The sequence below is a fragment of the Ornithodoros turicata genome, chromosome 7 (genome assembly GCF_037126465.1).
Source record: "Ornithodoros turicata isolate Travis chromosome 7, ASM3712646v1, whole genome shotgun sequence".
Lineage (NCBI taxonomy): Eukaryota > Metazoa > Arthropoda > Arachnida > Ixodida > Argasidae > Ornithodoros > Ornithodoros turicata.
The window spans coordinates 24,794,078-24,815,728 of NC_088207.1; the positions used below are offsets into that span (position 1 = coordinate 24,794,078).

The following is a 21,651-nucleotide window of genomic DNA, read 5'->3' on the forward strand; positions in this document are numbered from 1 at the left end:
TTTTACAAATTCTTTTCTTACAGTCGGAACCGCAATCTTGGACAGAGGAAACAGGTGATGTCTTCAGCTGCCGCTGCAAGTGGGTATATCTCTTCTGTTGACGTGTTTCTGCTACGCGTCCTTCAATGCCACTTGATCACGGCCGCATGCACTGCAAGTAACACCTGCTACGTGTGTACTTCCTTTCTCATTGTCCATTGACATATTGATGGAGCGGGAACATGCGAAGGAACACGTCAGTTAAACGCAGAAATGTGGTAAAGTGTGGACTACTGGCCGTGGCGTAGCCAGAGGAGCAGTTGGGGGATTCACCCCCCCTCCCCCGAAATCTTACCTGTGGTAGAGCATTTGAGAGAGGGAAACAAGGAAGGAATCCTCCTCGCCCGTGTAAAGTCCCCATAGCACTTCTCCCGAAATATTTTTCTGGCTACGTCACTAAGTACGATCAGGGTCGTACAGACGGTATAGGCTTCACCACATAACACGCTCCGAAGCAACAGCCAGGCATGCAGAATGATATCGTTCTCTTTTGTGATTCGTTGAAAACGGGGACATACTCCTTTTGAAGTGAAATTTACGTCTTTTCGATCCTTTACTTGGCTGACACTTAAAGGGGCACTACACTCTAAAAACACAACTTCACCGCATGGCACGCTGTGCGCCAACCATTGCCGCGAACGATAGAGTTATCACTTCGGATACCAAGAGAGGAAGGGGGCGTACGCCTTTATGTGACAATTTGGATATATGACATATTCCACAAAAAGGTGTACGCCCCTAACACGTAATGTCCCTTTAAGAAATACGGTATTGTGCAGGGTTAAAATAATTGAGTTAATGAAAGTAAATTACACTTTAATGATTTAATTATTTATTTTAAAAAAAGGCGTACGCCCCGCGTTTTACACATATCAGGAGTTATGGCGGTGTCACTCTGTGCAACGGTTTGCCTACAGCGTGTTATGTGTGTGGTTTAAGCGCGTAGCAGACGTTGCTCTGGCTCAGTGCATGCGTTCAGCGAAAAAAATGAAAGAAAACCGCGTCACGGACGCGTCACGATTTCCATAATGCATGTATTCAGGTGCCCCTGAAAGCTCTCAGCCAACAGCGCGACCTCCCGCGCTTTTTGCTGCGACTTGTGAGTGCCGTTGGACAGCTTTCAGCCCGCTTGAACATCTACCGCTCAAGTAGCATACTTTTTTATGCCGTCGGTGTTCGTTGTGCCCCGTTACACGGATGGATGGACGAATGGTTAGGAGTACATGACTGCACCACCAGGGACGCGACCTACTACTTTTATACATGGAATCAATCACATTGACGTGCACACTCACTCATTATTTAAGCTACGTGCGTTTCAGCATGCTAAGCTGACACTTTTTTTTTTAATTGTGAGGCGTCATTCGTCTGCAGTATTGCTAGATCATTCTTTAGCCAGCCAAGTTCCTTGGCGGTGATGGACACGTCATTACCATGCATTAATCGCTGGGGCACTTCGAGACATTACGTAATTAAGCGTGCGAACACACATACAAATGTCTGCAGATGTAGCGGTGGCGTAAACGAAAAGGATATGATGAAATAAAACGTCTACATCAACAACCTTCTCGGTGGAATAGGGGCACAAAAAAAACTACGCGTAGACATCGCATTCACTCTGCATGGGCCTCACTCCCCTAATACACCTATTTATTTCTGAAGAAGTCATACGCCGTTTTTGTCAGTTGTCATTGAATGTCATGTACCGGAGAGCGTATATACACAGAACTTCTGCGACACCAACATCGATCTCAGAAAACCTTTCCATCACCGCACACGTGACACAGGGCCCTAGTAAGTAGACGAACGTATGGGCGTGGCGTAAGATGATCACAGCTATGCCCACTCATTTTGCGTGCGATGATTGTTTTGCGGAAGGTTGCTCTGTCTGCCACACAAGGCGCTGCAGTTGCGGCGCTTTACGAATGCATTTGCAGCGACCACCACCACAGCAGCAGCAGCAGCAGCGCGTTCAAGGCCACGAGGCTTCTCCCGCTATCATAGCCGCGTGCGAATGGGCTGCTCTTGATACGACACATAGAACTTTCCAAGCTGTAGCCAGACACGAGTGCGTTCCTTCGCCAGACGCTCGACCATTTTTCTTTTGCCCGTCTCCTTCCTGTTTTTCTAATGAGGCCGTCACGCATCTAGCTAGCGCCGTCTGGAGGACGACTGTGGTGCATTCTGGTCTCCAATGTAGGACGCTGCTGACGGTTGGGTCGAACAAGACACTGCTTGTCACCGTAGGCCCGATCTTGCAGCATTCTTTTGAAGTAGATGCCATTTTCCTAACCACTATGCCACGCGAAAGCATTAAGTTTAACATTAGGCTTCCCCTCTCCCTCCCCACGCTTCCAGAATGAAACAGCCGCCGCCCTCCCAAAGGGAGACTCTGGGTCCACTCCTGCCTGGAGCTCCAGGATCACCCGTGGAAACTGAGCCCTCTTTATTCGCAGGTCGTCATGATATACACACAGATGTGTCAAAGAAATAATCTGTGTCTTATCCACCGGATCCTCTGCATGTGAGAGGTTTCGATTGTCGTCACACAACTTCACAACTTCACCGCATAGCACGCTCCTGGCCAGCCATCTACCCGAATGACATCGTTATCTTTTCTGGTTTGTTGAAATCGTGAGGCGCGCGTTCTCTCTCTCTCTCTCTCTCTCTCTTTCTCTCTATTTCTCTCTCTCGTGACATTTATGCAGTTACGTTAATTGTCACAAGAAGGCGTACGCCCCGCGCGATCTACAAATCAAGAGTGATCAAGGTATATATCGTTCTCTGCCAAAGGTTGACCTTAGCGTCGTACACTCTATAGAAACAGAACTTCACTGCATAGCACGCTCTACGCCAACCATTGCCACGAATGATAAGGGAGCATCGCTTCTGATCCGAAGAGAGCGAGAGGGGGCGTAAGCCTTTTTGTGGCAATTTGGATATATGATAATGGTCACAAAAAGGGTTTTAGAGCGTGTGTGTGAAGTTCGGCTTCACAGTGTATAGACGACCCCTGTGTTTACAAACATGTGATGTCACGAGAAGACCGGTTCGAGGATATATTTTGCAGTGGTGGGCAAGAAGCGGAAAAGACGCGTCGTCTGATAGGTTGATCAAGCTGATGGTGCCCACGAGCATGCTTTACGCTGCGGCGTAAAGTAATACGCTGTATTACGCAACCCCTACCATTCCAATTTCAACCCTGCAACTTCTTGAATGCAACTGCAATGTAACGCTGAAACTAGTCCACTGCAACTCCGCAACTGGTAGCTTTGGATCGGCGGCTATGCTGTGATCTGCATCGTGAATGCAGCATATCTGGAACACGCGCGTGCACCAGGACACACTTGCCACAGCACCTGCAACTCACCAACACGGGCAGCATCGCGCTTAACTGTGTTTGTTGGGTAAATATATGCGTTGCATGGATGTTACGAGACGTCTGCGCCGTTTACTCATCTCGTTTTGTGTATACAACATTGCTTTCTGGAAACCACAAGAGGACCTTTCATAGCTCCGTCATCGCGCCACGCTGTTCACGTGTCGACCGAACGAGAGCGGCAAAAATGGCTCGAGACGAAGTTAGTAACTGAGGGTCGTACTTTACGCTTCTTTTGCTGACAGAGAGGAACTACGCTCTAAAAACAGAACTTCACCAAATAACAGGCCCAAGGCCAACCAGCGTTGACGATGATACCGCTCTATCTTACGATTGTTGGGGACTTTGAGCCGTGTACGCCTCTTCTATGGCATTTTGCAGACACGCAAATGGCGTATATGCACGATGGTGATCACCTTCCACGCCGAACTGAGAAGGTGATCCGGGATGGTATGCCGGCATCGGCTGCTGTACTGTCTGGCTGTTTCCCTGGGATTTCCTCAGGCGCTTTAAACGGGAAGAATTTCTCCTCGCGGTGTTGAAGATGCCGTTACTTTGACAGCGATGCAAAAGGAACGGGATTCATCGGCTACGCCGTTCGTGATTTGTGATCGATAGAAAAAAGAAAAATAAACGCTATTGCCTCTTTCCCTTTCCAACTCAAGAAACGCGACAATGCGGAGCGGGCTCTCATTGGTCTCTTCAAAAGATTTGTCCAATCATAGCGAAAGAACGTTTAAGGAGACTAATCCGAGGCCTCTCCGCATTGCAGCGCTTCGTGAGAAGGAGAGGAGAGGGAAAGCGCAAGCTGCGGTTGCTTCGCGGTGTCTTTGGGAAAGCGTAAATTGCAGTGCACGACACCTTTCATAGCGCGAGGAGAAATATTTTTGCACTTTGGTTCCCCTTTGAGGCAAATGTCGTCACTGCACCCTGTGAAGACTGCCCAGGACGCGCGACTCCTCACCCCCCCACCCCCCACCCGATCGCCACATGTCGCCACGGCGGTCGGCAATAAAGTGCCACCAAACAAACAACCCTTCGTTCTCACCAGATTGTCACGGGGCTCAGGGATCGTGCGTGATATCCCCCAGCTCCGAGATCGATGAAGGTATTCGAACTCAGCGGGTAGGGTGGAGATTGGCCAGTCGAGGAACAAGAGGACGAGGACACATTGCTTTCGTAACAAGCAACAACAATTTACTCTTTCGCAAAAGACAAAACATCCATCAACATAGCACACAACAGGAAATGCGCAAGTATCGATCAAGACACACAAATGAGACAGGTATCGCACCACACGGATGCTACCGACTAAACGCGAATAGACGATTTTAAAAAGACGCGCGCGCCATCAAGCGCGTGGCGCAAGGCAGCATGGGAACTTTGAGGGACACTGCTCCGTCATCTCTTCGGATATGGTTTATATCGGCTGACGCTGTGGCTGCGCACACCGGGAATGTTGTTGTTCTTCTTCTGCCTCCGCCTCTGGCCGTCTCGTAATGCTTGAAGGCGCTCTAAGTTCCCATGAGCCCTTGCGTACCACAGGTGGCGCTTGCTTTTCTAAAATGGTCTATTACGCACACATTGCACGGCTACTGTCTAAAATAGTCCCGCAAAGTTCGTACAATGAAAAGAAAAGTTCGAACAGTCAACTTATCTCTGAGGCGGACGATTCTTGGCGGCGGTTGGCTTCGTTGCAGTCGATACTGTCGGGCGGCCCTCTGGATCACGTCGGATGCTTTCCTTCTTCCTGGTCACGCTCACACACAAAACTAATTCTCACAAAATGTCGCAGCTTCCTGCGATGTCTTCGAAGCTCCTGGTTTCACCACTTACGTCGCAGCTCCCTGCGTTGTCTTCCGAACTCTGCCGTCACTCAGATCTTCGCCGATCCGCTCCTTCCGCACCTAACCGCCGCTATCTCGTTACGACTTTCACTATCCGGTGACCATGGGACGACAACCTACTTTCGGCTGGTCGCTCCTTTTTAATCCAAACTTCATTTAATGCCACATTCTCGGAATCCATGCCGAAGTCCCTTTTGGTTAGGTGAGAACCACGACGTTCTCACGGCTGTACCGCTATTCTGGTCCTCGCGATGGACAGGTGCTCTCTTTGTGGCTGACCACGAGTCTTGCATGTGATGGTCATGGGAAATTACTTGGTCGCATCTGCCTGATAACTGAAAATTTGTCGTCCTGTGACAAAGATCAGAGGACGAGGAGAGTGATATAATTCCGAATTGTTGTTGGCCTTGAGCATTGGTGATGATGTTTGCGAAAAAAAATAATAAGAGGGAGAGATTGAGCGTGTTATACAGTGAGGTCCTATTTTTAGAGCGTTTGCGAGAGAAGAAACTACATGCAATCATACTGCTCCGTTCCACGGTCCAGCTGCCCGGATGAGCGAGCAGAACCACGCAGCTTGTCGGGTGCGCAAAATTAAAAATTATATCTTGAAAAATGCAAAATGTGTAGACTGTGCTCGTACTTGCTTGCTTCAAATCGTGTATTTGCGATACGTGTCAGTGGCCTTTTAAAGCTTCGTGGATCATCAGCGTAAACAACATTTGCTACGTGATCCCTCGTTGGAACGGCTCCCGTGGCTTAGTGGTTAGGGTGGTGGTGGTGGTGGTGATGGTGAAAGGGCTTGCCGTTGTCGGCCTCACGTATGTGGGCAACGTCACGACTGACGCCCTGGGGAACTGTGCGTCCTGGGCCGACTTCTACGGGAACTGTGCCGACATATGTCTGAAAGCGTCTGAGGAAAACCCAGGAAAAACCCCAGACAGCACAGCCGGCATCGGGATTCGAACCCGGGTACCTCCCAGACTGGGAGGTAGTGGTTAGGGTGACCGCGCCGAGACAGGGAGGTGACGAATCCCCGCACCGGCTGTTTTCCCCCGGTTTTGCGCCAGACTTTCCAGACGAATGTCAGCACAGGTCCCCCTGAAGTCGGCCCAGAACGCACACTAACCCACCTGTCGCCCAGCTCCTTCCTGCTGTCCTCTCTCCATCTGTCCACGTCTGTACGCCACTCATAGCCACAGTTGCTTCGCGGCGTTAACGTGGAATTTAAAAATGTCCCTCGTTGGCTCGCTTGACACGACATGTGATGCTGGTTTGGCAGCATCGTCGGAACTATGGCGTGAGTAACAATTATGGCGTCATCGCCGTGTCCGCTTCTGCAAAATAGAACAAACCACTACCCGAGAAACGTCATCATGACGTGTGTAGACAGACTGAAACCGAAGCAAATCGGAAGGTGGTTCTGGGTTCCACGAATGGGTACTTGTTCGCTGACTCCTATTGTAAAGGAAAGTACGACCGAAGGTCGCGTCCCTTTCAGGGACCATCGTATAATCCCCTCAAGACCGTGGCTTTCGGGCGCGCCTCTTTTTGCCCCTAACTTTGAGCGTAGTTCAACTCTGCCAAATTGGTGGCGCTGTCGAACACTATATATGACGTCATTTGTTTACAAACAGGGAGAGGTCTATTTCTGCTGCACCCTCCGTGGCAGTGATTTATCCAGAATGGTAAGCACGGGGGGGGGGGGGGGGGGGTGTTGCAAAATATACAGGGGTGGGAGGTTCATTACTACAGATACGTTGTACGTAACAGTTGTACATATTATTACCGACTTTTGTCTAAAGCTGGGTTTTGGGAGGTTCACAGGAAGGAAGAAGTTCATCTTCCCGAACCGAACTCTCCGGGTCTCTCTTAATCAGCAGGACTCTCGCCCCCCCCTCTCTCTCTCTCTCTCTCTCTCTCTCTCTCTCTCTCCCAAAACAGCTTGGTCCCCGGTCCCTAAATCCAGTCCACCAACGCTCTGCCTTCAAAGCTCTTTTCACCTTTTTGGACACCATAGGACTTCGTCGATCCTTATTGCGAAAGGGCTCATTATTTCATCCCCACATCACCAGCAGCAATGGAGTAGAGTATCGCCCATGGCGATGAAACTCCCCATTCATCGTCTCAAAATAAAGTTGCTGTTGTTGGAAAAGGGGTCGCCAAAGATTTGAGGGGCGCTATGGGGGTTCAGGAGGGGGTTCTGTATAAATCACTGCGCCGTTGGCATTACAAGTTGTGGCCCCATCGACTCTCAACAATGAAATGATGACTCATCTATGGAATGACCACGAAGTTCAGGGGCCTTCGAGGTAAAATTCCTTGGGCTGCTGAAAACAATCCTCGGTGAGGGCAGTGTTCAGGGAGCCGGGTTCGGACAAGCCCAGTTAGCTCGTCGGAATTCCTTGACTGTATTCAGAATGTTCCCCGTAGTCCCGGTAGTCGGTGGTAGTCCCTGCAGGGCACCCCAGCAGGGGCGCATTGCTGGCATCGCCTGAAGGTCGCGGCGTCGTAACGCCGCTCATTGCACGTGCGCAGGCGGCGTTACAATGGTGCGATCTTCATGCGATGCCAGCAATGGGCCCCAGCTGGTCGCCTTCATTGCAGACAGTGCGGATGTACCCTTCAGTTGGAACACGAGTTGAACGAATGTGTTTATCGGGAATCGTTAGAAAGGGAGATCTCAGAGGCTTTAAATAATCGATAAACTCGGTACCGAGTGTATGTAAGTAGGACATCGGGATCGGTATAGCTTCTTTCCGAAGATACTACTTTCCTAGCAAGAGATAACAGTAGACTCACGCATGTTCAAGCACCCGTGGCGAAGGATCACAGGTAGCGCGAGAGAAGGCATCAAACGATATGTTGAAGGAGGCAATAAACTTCACTTGTGAGCTCTGCTTTGTCCGTGCCTGCCTTTGTCCTAGTTCTAGTTTGCGCTAGTGTTACCATGATGGGTTAGTCTGCTTCCAGATATGGATAACTATACATCGGGACAATTAAGTGAGCTCCTTCAGGTCGACTCCGCCCACAAATCTGAATACGTCTATGATTGGCTTAGGCGGGCGAGTGACGCCTCCGTGTCACAACGTAGTGCCCCCGCGTGCTTCAAACCGTTACGTGTACGACACTGACCATGTTGCGAAAACACCCGTATAGGAGACGACGTTCTTAAGCACCATTTGCTTGCTTTTGAAGCAAACACGCAAACTACTCGCGTTAACAAAATATATGAATCGGCTTCGCCGCCTGCCTCGTGTCCGCCGTCCTCGCGGGCCCGGCTCTGAATGTGCGCGGACTACGTTCTCTGCTGGCGGATATGTACCCCCGTAACTGTAGCTCTTACGTTGCCTGAGAGTATAAGTATATAGTTGTAATTGACACAGGACCGTCCCGAAGGAGCATTTACGCTTAGCAAGTTTTCCGCTGTATGCCTGTATTCATTTTATAAATGTTGATACAGGTAGGAAAAGAAAATCTCATCTCTCACTTCTGACACCACACTCAACATCGTTTCACGAAGAATGTATCTTTTAAGTTGATTTTGCGTGTTAATTCCCCCCTGACACACGTAATAGCTACAACCCCTTTGAGGTGAGATCCTTTACGATTTCGAAGAACTCCTTGCTTGAAGGAGTTCGTGCAGCTGACACACGACATTAAAGAGGTTTTCCCTGGGTTTTCCGAAGACTTTCCAGACGAATGTTGCCACATGCAGTTCCCCCTGAAGTCGGCCCGGGACGCATACTAACCCCTATCCCCCACTTCTTCCTGCTGTCCTCTCTCCATCTGTCCTCGTCTGTACGCCGCTCATAGCCACTGTTGCTTCGCGGCGCAAACACGGAACTTAAAAAAAAACACGACATTAAAGTGCAAAGATTTTATTTTCGCGGGATTTTGTTTTCTAAATAGATTTGTGTTTCACATGAAGTGAAACACCCTGTATATTATAAGACTCTCTATTGCCCAAGTTCGGGCACAGTTATCTACAAGGCGCAATCGCTCAGTCTTTTCTGGAGCAACACCGCCTTATCGTGAGAGTTGCGAGAGGGAAAAGTAGGTCTTTCCTTCTTTATTACTAGCGGGAAGGATACATCTTTCCGAATCCTGCCATTACTCAAGTAATTCGCACTAATTTAGGCTACAGCGTGACTGCTTTGCTATACGTTTTCGTCAAGACGTGTTCAGTGACAGCGTCTATTATCCGTCGCTATGCGGAGCTTGGGCAGAACTAAAGAATACGGCGATCCACAATAATCGTCGACGAAATGTAGGGACGAAGTGGCCACATGAACATAAACGGACGAGACCCCACGTAGACAAAAGGAGGAGGCCTGATCTTTAATCGGCGTGGCACAGTCGCTAAGAGTCCGCCAATCACAGACACTCTTTCAGCGGCCGTATTCATGGAAAAAAGCCGACATCGGTCGCATGAGGAGCCACTCCTAGCCGCATGGTTTCTGCGTTTGAAATCGTCTGCAGCAGTGTGTACCTGAAGCAGACGACATCCTGACCCTACTGTATATCCCCACGACGCAATGGAGGGAGAGGAGTTTTTTCTTTAGTCCGTGAGGTGTTGGCGATGAGCTTTTCTCTGTTGTCGCATTATGGCTGCGTGACCACTATGTATTCCAGCAGATTTCCACTTGTCATGTTCTAAATCACTACTACAAGTTTGTAAGGCCTGAGCTATATCCAAACATGTTAAGGTTTAGTAATGCTGATTTTTGACATTTTTGAGCATGTGTCAGTAAGGGGCGCCGCTAGACATTTTTTCTGGGAGGGGCGAAATCTCGGATCCGGGCGTCACTACACGGTCCCCACGGAGGAGGGTGTCGTTCTACACCTCACTCTTGCGGAATAATTCCGAGTACCATCAGTGATGTTCTTCATTAGAACGCTCCCGCTACTGTCCGTGTACAACTGTGCAAACTGTACAACTGTACTGTATGTGAAAAAAAAAAAAAGGTCTGAGCCAGGGGGGTGGGGGCAGGCCTCACACAGCTGTGGTGAGGCCGACAACGGCAGGCTGCAAGCATCACCATCACCGGTACGAAATCACGTCTCCTCGTGCCACACTTGCTCGGTACACAAAGCCAAGTACCGACAACCAACTGATTCGATGATCCTCATTCAGCAATTCGGAGGTTGTTTTGCAATTAGTTCACGTCAATTTCGGGCAAGTAAAGATGGTTGTAAATAAGGATGGTTGCCACTCGGCCTGGAACTGTGGAAGCACAGTGTGTTACCGGCCTCTTATGGGACAAGGCATGCTGAAGGATAACAAAGGTCCTCTTATCAGACAACGGCCCTACATTCTGAAGCAGAAAGCTTCACATTTGGGCATAACAGAGAGATCAGACTCCTGCCAGCACGAAGGGGCCTCGAAGCCACCTCAAGGCCTCTGGCTCCACCGGCATTCGTAGATTCGCTGATCCAGGCTTACATGCGGCGATGCCAGATTCCTTGCGAGTCATAAGACGTTCTGCACGTTGGACGATAATGATGTCACGGTTCGTCTACCCGTGAGATGAAACCCAATGATATCATGTAGAGGCGACGCTCCGTGCATATGTTCGTTCCGCTCGGCTCGGCAGGGGCGTTTTAATTAAACTGCTGGGGACGATGGCCGTACTAATTGTGTGGGACAGAAGAGGAATACTTCAGTTCTCCAAAGGGTAATTTGTCCAAAGAGTATATTTTTCGAGGCAGTCCCATTAGTAAGGAGGCAGTTCGCGGTGGCGCGTCCAAAAGTGCGCTGTGAAATGGTTAGAAGTTCTTCTGTTGCGTTCTACGCTTGGAACAGTCGTCGAGGAATCTGGCTAGGTCCCGCCTATGCAGGTCTCAAGGGCAGCAGGCGTGAGAAGGGTTATGCAATGTAAAAAAACAGGTAAATGGTAAAACCGCAGTGTACAGCCGTCGTCAGAGTTCTCCTCCGCCCTGCGATGATGCCATAGAACCACGGTACGTTGGCCTTTGGTTTGAGGCTGAGACATAAGCCTGGGACTGGTTGAGATGGACGACCGCTTCATTACAGTGACTGGTCGTAGCTCGGTTGCATGGATATACAATCAGTCTCCGTTTCGTACTCACGCTCGCCACGGGCTATGCTGCATGCGCGCCCACGCTGAGTCTCGAACTCGGCAGATATGGAAATTTATGATTGCCGCTCCAGCTTCCCACAATCCAGAGTAGTCTTCCCAGTCCCAGCCGTGCTTTAAGTGGCCGTAACCGTGGAAACGAGCCGCCATCAATCGCGTGGCCAGCCACTCGTAGCCAGAGGGCTTCCTGCGTTTGAAATCGTCTGCAACAATATTGGCCGAAGCAGACGACACCGTGACTCCACATGCTCACGAGTCTCGGCACAGGCAGAGCAGTCTCGTTGTTTTCTTCTGGTTTTCCCACAGACACTCACAGGCAAATGTCGTAACAGTTTCCTGTGAAGTCAGCCCAAGGTGTCTGACCCTCTCCAAGCAACGCGCGGCCATGTCGGGAAAGCAAACAGCTCGGTTAGCAACGACGAATCCATCACGAAGCGAAAGAAGAAGGTGTTGACTGGACGGTATCGTTAAAGGGGCGCTGTGTCGTCTGCGTGCGCGTGCGGGGGAGAAAAAGTTTGCGATACGAAAGAGCAGCGAGCCCAAAGGCGTTGCGCTGCCTGCTTGCTTCTCCACGCCGCGGCGACCCGCCATGGATGCGGCAGAAGCAGCAGAAGCAAGGAGCGACAGCAGCTTTCGCTCTCTCAGCGCCTTGCGAAGTTGTGCAAGACATTCAACAAGGCCGGCTTAATTATCTTCACTGGGCGCTGGAAGGAGGGGTGCTCCCGATTACGTCCCCGTGATGCCTCCTCAAGGTCGTCCCTCAGCCGGGCTCTCTCTACAACACCTACGACGGCACACGAGCGCCTCACTGCTGTCGCTGCTGGTCATATTTTCTCGGCACATTGGATACTCGTTCGAAGGAGGTGAGCCCCCACATGTTTTTTATATTTCCTTGCGCGGCTGGACGTCGCGGCCATTCCGACTGCTCCTCCTGCCTGGACTTCTGCGCGCGGAATTCCCATGCAGTGAAGTGCGTAACGAAATGACATTGGGTGTCTATACGCGCAAATTCGGACTGGAAGCCTGTGTAATCTGCGTGGATCCCAGCAGCAAAATGTACTGAAAGTCGAGTGCAATAGGGGTGGACGGGTAGGTGGAAGGCCTTGAACAAACTCGTGAAACTAAAGAACACTGATAAGACACATACCGTCCACCCCTGTTGCACCCGACTTTCAGTACATTGTGCTGCTCGGGATATTGCTGCATCGGTTCCGTATCCAGTGTAATCGCTCGCTCTATCAGCGCAATGCAGAATAACTGGTCAGTATACAGCAGATAATGGCCTCGGCTCTTCGTGGCGGTTGGATTGCCTATCTGCTGTATTTTTTTCTTCTTCAGGTTTTGAGATGCCATTAATGCTGTATAACGAGGAACACATAACTTGCATAGGAACGTACTGAATGAAGCGAAGAGGTGCCGAGGATTTTTCTTATTCCACACACCCCCCCCCCCCCCCCGAGGTTGTTCCGAAATGCTTCTAAATACTGCTGTACTGCATGCAGCAGTGTTTTTATTTCGTAATTTTTAATACTATTAAATTTCAGTGAGGTTGACAATACTCTCAGCGACGGGATAGTGATGGCGAGGGTAATTGATGAAAAAAAAAAAAGATTGGGGGGGGGGGGGGGGGGTAATCGTCGTTACACTTCTCGGTTACATCCATGTTTGAGCTTCGTGTTCAAGCTTGAGCTCATGTTTGAGCTTCCTTTCTTCTTCTTTTTTTTTTCTTTTTCCTTACGCGCACCGCGAAAGGCATGTACAACGCTGATAGAGAAAATGTTGAACACCTCCACTACACGTATGGTGTATTTCTTCTCAAAGGAACGCTGTTCTTTTTCTTCTTGTAGATGCGCTTAGAATACGTACACCGAATACGACCATGGGGTGCGCCGTCTGAAGACTGCTTTGCCTGGCAGTTTCGCGCATGTGCGTCAAAGCATAGATTTGAGAGTTCAGTCGCCCTCGCTTGAAGGACGCGTTGGTATGCCAACACTGGCAAATGCCATTCCTGATAAGATACTGGGCCCTCTCGAAGCTTGTTCTCGTCTCCGAAGCATTCTTATGTGGGTTTGCGTGACACCGATCGATTAGTGAGGTTTAGTGCATCGTACGCTATCGCCGTTGCGTACGCAAGGGATAGCGTGGTGGTACTGCGCAATGCGTGAAGCTCTCCTTCTGTTATGGGCGTGCGCCGGAACCATCAACGCTATCCTTTAGGTACGCAAAAGCGATAGCGTTGGTGGTTAAGATAGGGAGCTTCGCAGAGTGTGCAGAACCAGCGCGCTATCCCTTGCGTACGCAAAGCCGATAGCATACGATGCGGTAAAACTCGCTATCCCCTCAAAGAGGAGTTTTAGGGTTTTAGTTCATCGTACGCTATCGCCTTTGCGTACGTAAGGGATAGCGTTGGTGGTTCTGCACACGCGCGCAAAACATAGAGATCTCCGCGCAGTGCGCAGAACCACCGCGCTGTCCCTTACGTACGCAAAGGCGATAGCGTACGATGAACTAAAACATGTCCGAGTGACTCCGCGTCGGGTTCTTCAGTGAGTTGACTATACGCCGTCTTTTATTCGATTCTTACTAAGTGCCGCCCAGTTTTCGTGGTGATAACTGATAACGAACTAACAAAGTAGAATTATATGTGTGGCTATGGCTTGGGATATAGTATGATGATAAAGGTTTGGTAGCGCGTAGGAGTACACTGTTCAAACAGCAGTGGTGGTGGTGGTGATGGTGAAAGGGCTCGCCAGCGCTTCCCCGCATAACACGCTCCTAGCCAACCACCATCCCGAATGACCTCGTTCTTTCCTCCGATTTGTTGAAAACAACGGAGGCGTACGCTTTTTTGACACTCATGGGGTTAATTATCACAAAAAGACGTACGCCCCGCACTTTCCACAAGTCAGGACTGAATCCCCGCAATGCTTGGCCTTCTGGCTTGTTATGTGGTGAAGTTCTGTTCGGTAATAGCAGGAATCCAGAGAGAGAGATTGTCTCTGTTTAAATAATAATAATAATATTTTTTAATTTTTTTTTTTTGCGAACGCACGGGACCTGTAGCCCAGATTGTTAGAAAATTCAACGACGTTATTGTCGGTCGAGCTTAAACAGCCCTGCTTAAGCAATAATTACCAGCAATCTTTATAAACAATTCGAGCTCAATAACGTCCTATACGCTTGGCTATAGACAAACAAAGACCGCATGCTCGTTCGTGTGAAATAATATGTTCGTCTAATATCGAGAAGGCGTTCGATGCTGATACGCAAGTCTGAAGCTGAAACAAAACGCCGATTAAAAATATCGATACACATGCACGTCAACCTTGCTCACATGAATAAACAATTCCAGTTAATCAGCGCTGGGTGTCAGCTTCAGTGCTTGGTGTCCACACCTATACTAGTCGCCTTTGTTGGCTCAGATGCGTACCACGTGTCCACCCGCTGTTGAGCAAACCGGCTGAGTAAGGCAGTGCGGGTGTCAGCTTTAACATTCTTTAAATCGTTTGAAGTTCTCGATGTTTCGTCCCTGTACCTGCCAGGTGTCGCCTTACACATACTAGACGCCTTTGTTGACTCAGAAGTGTATCAAAGTTCCATCACGTGTCAACCAAACCGACAAACGTAGGATGTTCTTGTTCACGTTCAGTGCACTCTCAACAAGGTGACGTGGACGTTTGTGAGATGCCAAGATTATTTCGTCTAAACTGAGAGTCAGTTTCCATGCGGAGGCTACCAGGCAACAGTGACCAATAGCCCTATGATGATTCCAGTGAACCAGTCCAGCGAACATAAAGGTTGGCAAGCGGACACTGGTTACCAATAACGACCCTTCCACGTCCAAAGGTCCACAATAATTGATGCTGTGGAACCATCTTACGATGAAGCTACTTTGCGTCAAAGGGTGAAACATGGATGTTAATAGCAAGTTTCGGGATGCCATAGCTGAAGACAGCGCCCTATAGTTGGCTTCGTTGATTCCGTCGCTCTTCAGATTTCCCCAAGTTAATGCGGACTCAATACCTGAGCAAAAAAGTAAGACGCGTCCATATTCTTTGGCCATATTTGTGGCCAGCGTATTGCCCGTGACTTAATATCGGCGTAGGTCACAGAGAGCCAAGTCACCACTGGCAGCGCCATCTAGACTGCTCGACCTCTCCTCTCGCTCCTTCGTGACGCTAGCATATAAAGTCGTGGTGACGTCGGCTTCAACCAATCGCCACAGGCGATTTCCTACAGACGAAGTCTATGACTACAAGGGGCTGTGCACGCGGTTCGTTTTCATGACTAACGAGGCCTCTGGAAGTACGGGCAGCGTGACGTAGAATAATCGAAGACGTGACGTCCTTAAACGATGTGACGTAGCCATTAAGAGTCTGCCAATCAGGATCGTGCTTTCGGAGACCGTAGCTATATGGAGACGAGCCACCACCAGTCACATGAGCAGCCATTATATAGTTAGACACAGAAAGCCTGTGTTTGAAATAGATTTGCTGAGATCCTGACCTTATGGCGCGTTCGCTTATTGGACTCGAGAGCCGAGAGTGCCGACTCTTGGGGGGGGGGGGGGGGCAAAAATGCCGCGGTACGGCTTTCGTGACGTCATCCGTGACAGTGGCTGTCGTTCTAACGTTCGAGGATTCAACACTAGAGGTGCTCGAGAGTCGACTCCCAGCGACTCTCCCCTCGATGTGAGTCGCTGGAATAGATGACGTACGATGACTCTCATACGTCACGACTCCAGGTCGAGCGAGTTGAATTAACGAACGCAACCATATATGTGGCGAAGGTGAAAGAGGAGGCATTGCGCAGGCTGTCTTTGCGTCGGTGGCGTTAGCATTCACGGAATTGGAACGATTACTAAGGATTATTGATAAGTTAGGGTACCGAACAGACAGTGTGGTCCAGACAGCGTTGCAACTGGGTTGCCCGCTGTTGAACCTGATTAGCAGAGCACTCGCGCCGCGCACCTGGCAACAAAAATTTAGGCTGGCAGCCTCACCATCACAGAAAGGGATTGCGGACGCAGCGTGTAATCATGCGAGTGTCCCAAAAGAACGTAAACATAGTCCAGACCGCGCAATTGCACGTATTGACCTAGTTCTCTTGAAGCGTCCTCTTCGTCTGTGTAGTTGGCCTCATCAGTGTTGCTCCTCTTTTTTTTTTTTTCCTTTTCTTTTTTCTGTTTTTGTCGCCGGATCAGAAAGGCCTCCGCAGATAAAAACGCTCTCATTTCGAGTGTTCTTCCAGATAAGGAGATTTAATGGCGCGAAACGACGATCACATGACTTTCTCGAAATGAAATGGATGCTTCTTTTCATTCGACTGAACCTTGGCCTCGTCTCTGACAGATGGGTACGGAGACGAGAAGAAAAAAAAAAGCTGAAAGAAAGCTCGGGAAGTTGTTGATTATGTGTCTTTTCTGTGGCAATGACGTCAAAGGAGTGAGCTCCAGAGGAAAGAGACGTCCTTCATTTTGCCATGCTCTTTGTATAGCGTGAACACGGCGTGTGTTTATCGGATGATGGGTGGCTTGGAAATTGAGTGATCCTCCTCGCATACTTTTCAACTCTCCTTCCAAGTGTACAATATTTTCGCTAGCCAATGGCAACACACATCCCTCATTAGGGAAACCTGAGTTACTTCGGTATGTTAAGTATGCCCTGTGAAACATGGATCGTTGTTGGTGTTCTGGCTTGTCTCGTAAAATACGCGTTCAGCCTGTCCTCTGGGAGTTATAGCTGCTAGATTTCCTTAGCTCTTCAAGGGCAGCGAGACCATTGCATAGAGAAGCTTACGAGTTGCCCATCATTGATCAATGTTTCACACGGAGGTGGAACACGATATATGAGACAGCTTCGGACGGCCGTTGGCAACGTCAGCATGACGGTATGCCTACCGGAACCAATCACAGCGTTGTGTGCTCCGGAATCTTATCCGTCGATTGGTTGCGGTTAATACGGTTCTTCGAAGACCACGTAACTTCCTGCGTAGCAGGAGTTGTACTATATGCACGCTCAGCACCAGTTTTAATATGCGTTGCTGAATGCAAGGCAGGCAAGTGTAGTCCACATGGATTGTTTTTCGGACATCTAGCTTACAAGCGTTACACCTGTCAAGCTCCAACAACATTTGCTCGTTTGGAAGCTTTGTGCCGTTTATTAGTAACGGAACCCAACCTTGTTCCTATACTCGTCGGTAAGCGGTTAGAGAATATGTACCCTTCTTTCATTTTGCAATAGGCAACATTTTAAAATCGCTGAGACAAGACAAAGAATGGCGTTAACATAAGATATAAAACAATGTATTCCGATAGCTGTATCAAATAGCTCGCATATATCACACAGGCAGCTACCGGTGGTGTGAGCCAGACAGGTTTGGCTCCCCACGATTAATTTGGTATGGGTGGAACTTAGGCTATTACCCCCATCGCTACAGTCTCCACAACTACGCGCTCCTGAAACGAATGATTACAAATGGAACGTGGAAGCCGCTTTGCCAGCATTTCTCTGCCCCAGGAACAGTTACGTATTTTCAGCGCTACATTTCAGTAGCGTACAGAGTGACTCATTTCGGCCGCCACTGTTTATCTAGTGGACATAGCCGTTGGTTTGTAGGATTGACGCAGACATATTAAAGTACACATACTTTGATTTGCAGCACGTTACCTCCACATTACATCCACATGAGTGATGTTTTCTACCCCCGTGGCGTATGGCGTGTTTTCTCATGTTTCCACCATATTTGTCTTTCTAGACATGACGTGAATGAAGACCCGCAAGTAGAGCATGGACAACGACTCAGCCCACCCGAGGGCGAACAACGGCTGCCGGCCGGCCGACGACATAGTGAAGACAAAGAATGGTAACGGCTGCATCTTTAGTCATGACCACAAGGGCACCAACGGCGACGTTCTCTCCTGGAAGCAAAGCAACACCACCGCGCCTGCGGGCGAGCCCGCGTCCACAGACCCGGACACAGAGTGCGGCCTGTGGTTCTTCCGGCCGAAGTGGTTACAACCGTTGGCGAACAAAAAGGCCTTCTTGGCCGTCTTCTGCCTGACAAGTGTCCTACAGGGCATGTATTATACGTACTTTGTGAGTGTGTTAACCACGATCGAAAAACTGTACCAGATACCTAGTAAGACGACCGGTATCATCATGTCGGCCACGGAGATCGGACAGATTGGCGGCGCTCTCCTGCTCACCTACTACGGTGGCCAGGGGCATAGGCCAAAGTGGATCGCCTGTGGAATGGTGATCTTCGCCGTGGCATCCATTCTCTGTGCGACGCCTCATTTCATCTTCATGGACGACTCCATAGTGGCAACTCGTGCTGGTGCCAACGTGTCCGGGATGTCCCGGGATCATCGGCAAAAGCTGTGCCATATAGCGGACGAACTGTTGCCCCCTGTGGCGAGGAATTACGTAGACGTGACGAGTGACGTGCACCCGGTGGCGGACGCGCTGCGGACAGTGAGTTTGTGTGATTCGTCGGATAGGTCGCTCAATCAGAACCGGATAACACATGTGGTGCTCTCGGTGTTCTTCATTAGCTTGCTCTTCATCGGCATTGGCGCTACGGCGGTGTACACGCTAGGGATACCCTACATTGATGATAACGTGGCCACCAGGGAGTCACCCTTGTATTTCGGTAAGTTGCGTATTCAACTGTTGCGGAATTTTTTTCTTGTATTTTCATCCTTGCGCTCACGTGTCTTGTACGAACGAAAATCGCCCATAGATTTCTGAAGAAGTGATCTGCGCCACTGGCGTGGACGACATTGAGCGCGATTCGCAATCTCGTCTTGGAGGCACCCGTTAAGAAACACGTGAATGGTGCAGCCCCCTGAAAGGACTGCACCAGACATTTTATGCCAGAGGAGAGGGGGTACTCTCTGAGCCGACGTCGTGAAGTAATATAGAGTGCATTGGACAGACATGTCAAGGGATCTGACATCAAGAAAGTACTCGGTGGCTGGCCATGCAGCCGCCCATCAGCAAGCGGTGTTCTACACTGTTGTTCTACTCTGTGGTCTCCTTCCTCATGAATCTCGTGAAGCACACATACTTCTCGAAATCTTGCAGAGAAGCCAGCCACTCTAAGGGCACTGGAGTAGCCGGCCTGTGTAGAGTAGGGCCAATTTCTCCGTATTTCTATCATCATTAAAAGAAAAATCAAACCTCTGGGTCAACGCTTTCGTCGTGCAACAAAATAACAACTACTTTTTTTTTTTTTTTAAAGATGAGGTCACGCAACAAAAAGAGCCTGTCGTTAATGGATAAGCTGTCGCCACTTGAATGAGGGCGCCATAGTGGTGTAGGAGATACCACGAAAGTGAAATGCAAACAAGAGTAGCAGCATCTGTCGTCTGTCAATAACGATTTGTCTGGACGCCAAAAAGGGATACTGAAAGGAAGTCTCGAGATAAGCGCCGGCAAAATTTAAGCAGGGAAATTGCACAATATATACGATTGGTTACAGTGTAGCTTGAAAGGGAAACCTATAGTATCATTGGTCATCAGGCAACTCAAGGCCGAGGACCATGAACTTCACGTCAATTGTCAATAGGCCGGAAAGTGATGCAGAGACTGCACCGTTTTCCACGCATTCTAGGTCTGCTGCCCTTGACAACGTCCTGTGACTCGTCAACGTAGCGAAACGCACAAGCAGTCTTCCAACAAACAAAGAAATAGTTACACTCCAATTGTTCGAAACGGAGATGTGTGAATGACAGACAGGCCCCGGTATATAAAAAGTGGCAATGCTTGAGTTTTCATCTGCGAAGCAACGATGAAAACATAACAGTCGGAAGCTGCACGATGTCTACAGAAACACTTTTTAATGGTGCACAAATGAAGAGTGAGTTCCGAAAGTGTCATATTTTTCGGAATCGAGAAAAAGACGATTGTGTGCGCACCACCACCAGCGTTGTTTCTGTGTTGTTTTTGTGCCGTGTGGTAGGCATGGAGCTCTTTGGCGTACTCTGGCCTTCTCTACGGCTAGCAGGGCCTCTGGGGCCATCTCTTAGCCACCCACCCCAATATTGGCGAAAAACGACTTAGCTAATTTTGGAGCTCAGCTTTTCTATTTAAGCCGATCTCACCGGTGTGAAACCTGCTGGTGCCAATCAGGCATATGCAGGAAATGTCTCAGCAGCTTCTAATCTGTAACACTTTGTGGTATAAGATGGATTCCTTGCGACAGCAAAATGTCAACGCGAATATTCTGCCCAATAGACATGTTCCAGTTTATCGAAATTACGCCAAATACAAAGAATTATTAAATAATTATTTACAATTAATAACTATCGTTTACGGGCAAAAGATTTCATTATCTACGACCGCAATAATAATAAAGGTGACAAATGACGAAAATTGATTTGCTGTAAGGATACGAGCATTGAACTGTTCCATTGAGGTCTAAATAACTTACCTATCGGTTTGAATTTTGAACCTACGGACTGAGGTTGCCTGGTGCTCTTTGTTATTGACAGATATATGAGGCCGGTTGGTACATAGCTGGCAGAATGCGACAACAAGGAGCAAAGGACAGAGACGGGACGGGTCGCTTTTTAACGGCTATGTATAGCCACGCTGACATAGCCCGTCCCGTATCGTCTCTGCCCTTTGTTCCTTGTTGTCACGTTTTGCCAGCTCTTTGCTATGGCGGTTCTTGCTCTCCAGTTGCTCGAAGACGAGGACAGGCTTGTCACGGGCTCGTCTTAGTCCACGTCGGCTGCTCAAGATGCCCGCCCCTCCATAGTAGCCTCGTTAGGTTAACTAAACGTAGAACCCGAGACAAGGAAACAGGAAGGACGAGACGACAAGTTCTCAAATGCAGACGAACATTGAATAACAAAAACTTACACTCCCAAAAGTCTACGGACAGGTGGCAAAGGAGACACCGATGGAACACTGACACAGTTCCCTCTGGAGGAGATTTCCTTGAACTCAGGCAAAAGCCGGGCAAACGGGTGACACTTTGTCGAGCACAATAGCACAACAAAGGCATGGAGGAAGCACAAGAGGGTAGTCGTGACAGCCCCCTGGTTGTGCAGGACTGAGCATGGTTTGTTAGCCAACACATTGAGAGTTCCACGCAGTGGCGTATCTAGAGCTACCTGCACCCATGGCAACATGGTTAACATGATGTCCTTGGGGATGCGTTTTCGTGTTGTCCGCACTAGGTTTCACACTATAACCTCTCTAATGGCGGGTGCTTTAGATCATTTATGAATGTGCCAGGTTGAGTACCCGACCTGGCACATTCACATCCGACCACG

At 49.2% G+C, this 21,651-nt stretch overlaps 1 protein-coding gene across 5 annotated transcripts in view; it reads left to right on the top strand.

The window, feature by feature from the left end:
* LOC135400540 (solute carrier organic anion transporter family member 74D-like) overlaps positions 1 to 21,651 on the top strand; it is an 80,724-nt gene that overhangs the window by 42,879 nt on the left and 16,194 nt on the right. For 2 of the 5 annotated variants that reach the window (XM_064632372.1, XM_064632371.1), the window contains exons 2-3: positions 24 to 79; positions 18,123 to 19,019. In XM_064632372.1, the coding sequence (XP_064488442.1) occupies positions 18,155 to 19,019 (865 nt within the window). In that variant the 5' untranslated portion in view covers positions 24 to 79; positions 18,123 to 18,154. Of the gene's footprint in view, positions 1 to 23; positions 172 to 12,125; positions 12,230 to 18,122; positions 19,020 to 21,651 lie in introns of those variants that run through there. The other 3 variants (XM_064632373.1, XM_064632376.1, XM_064632375.1) reach the window with 3 other exon arrangements.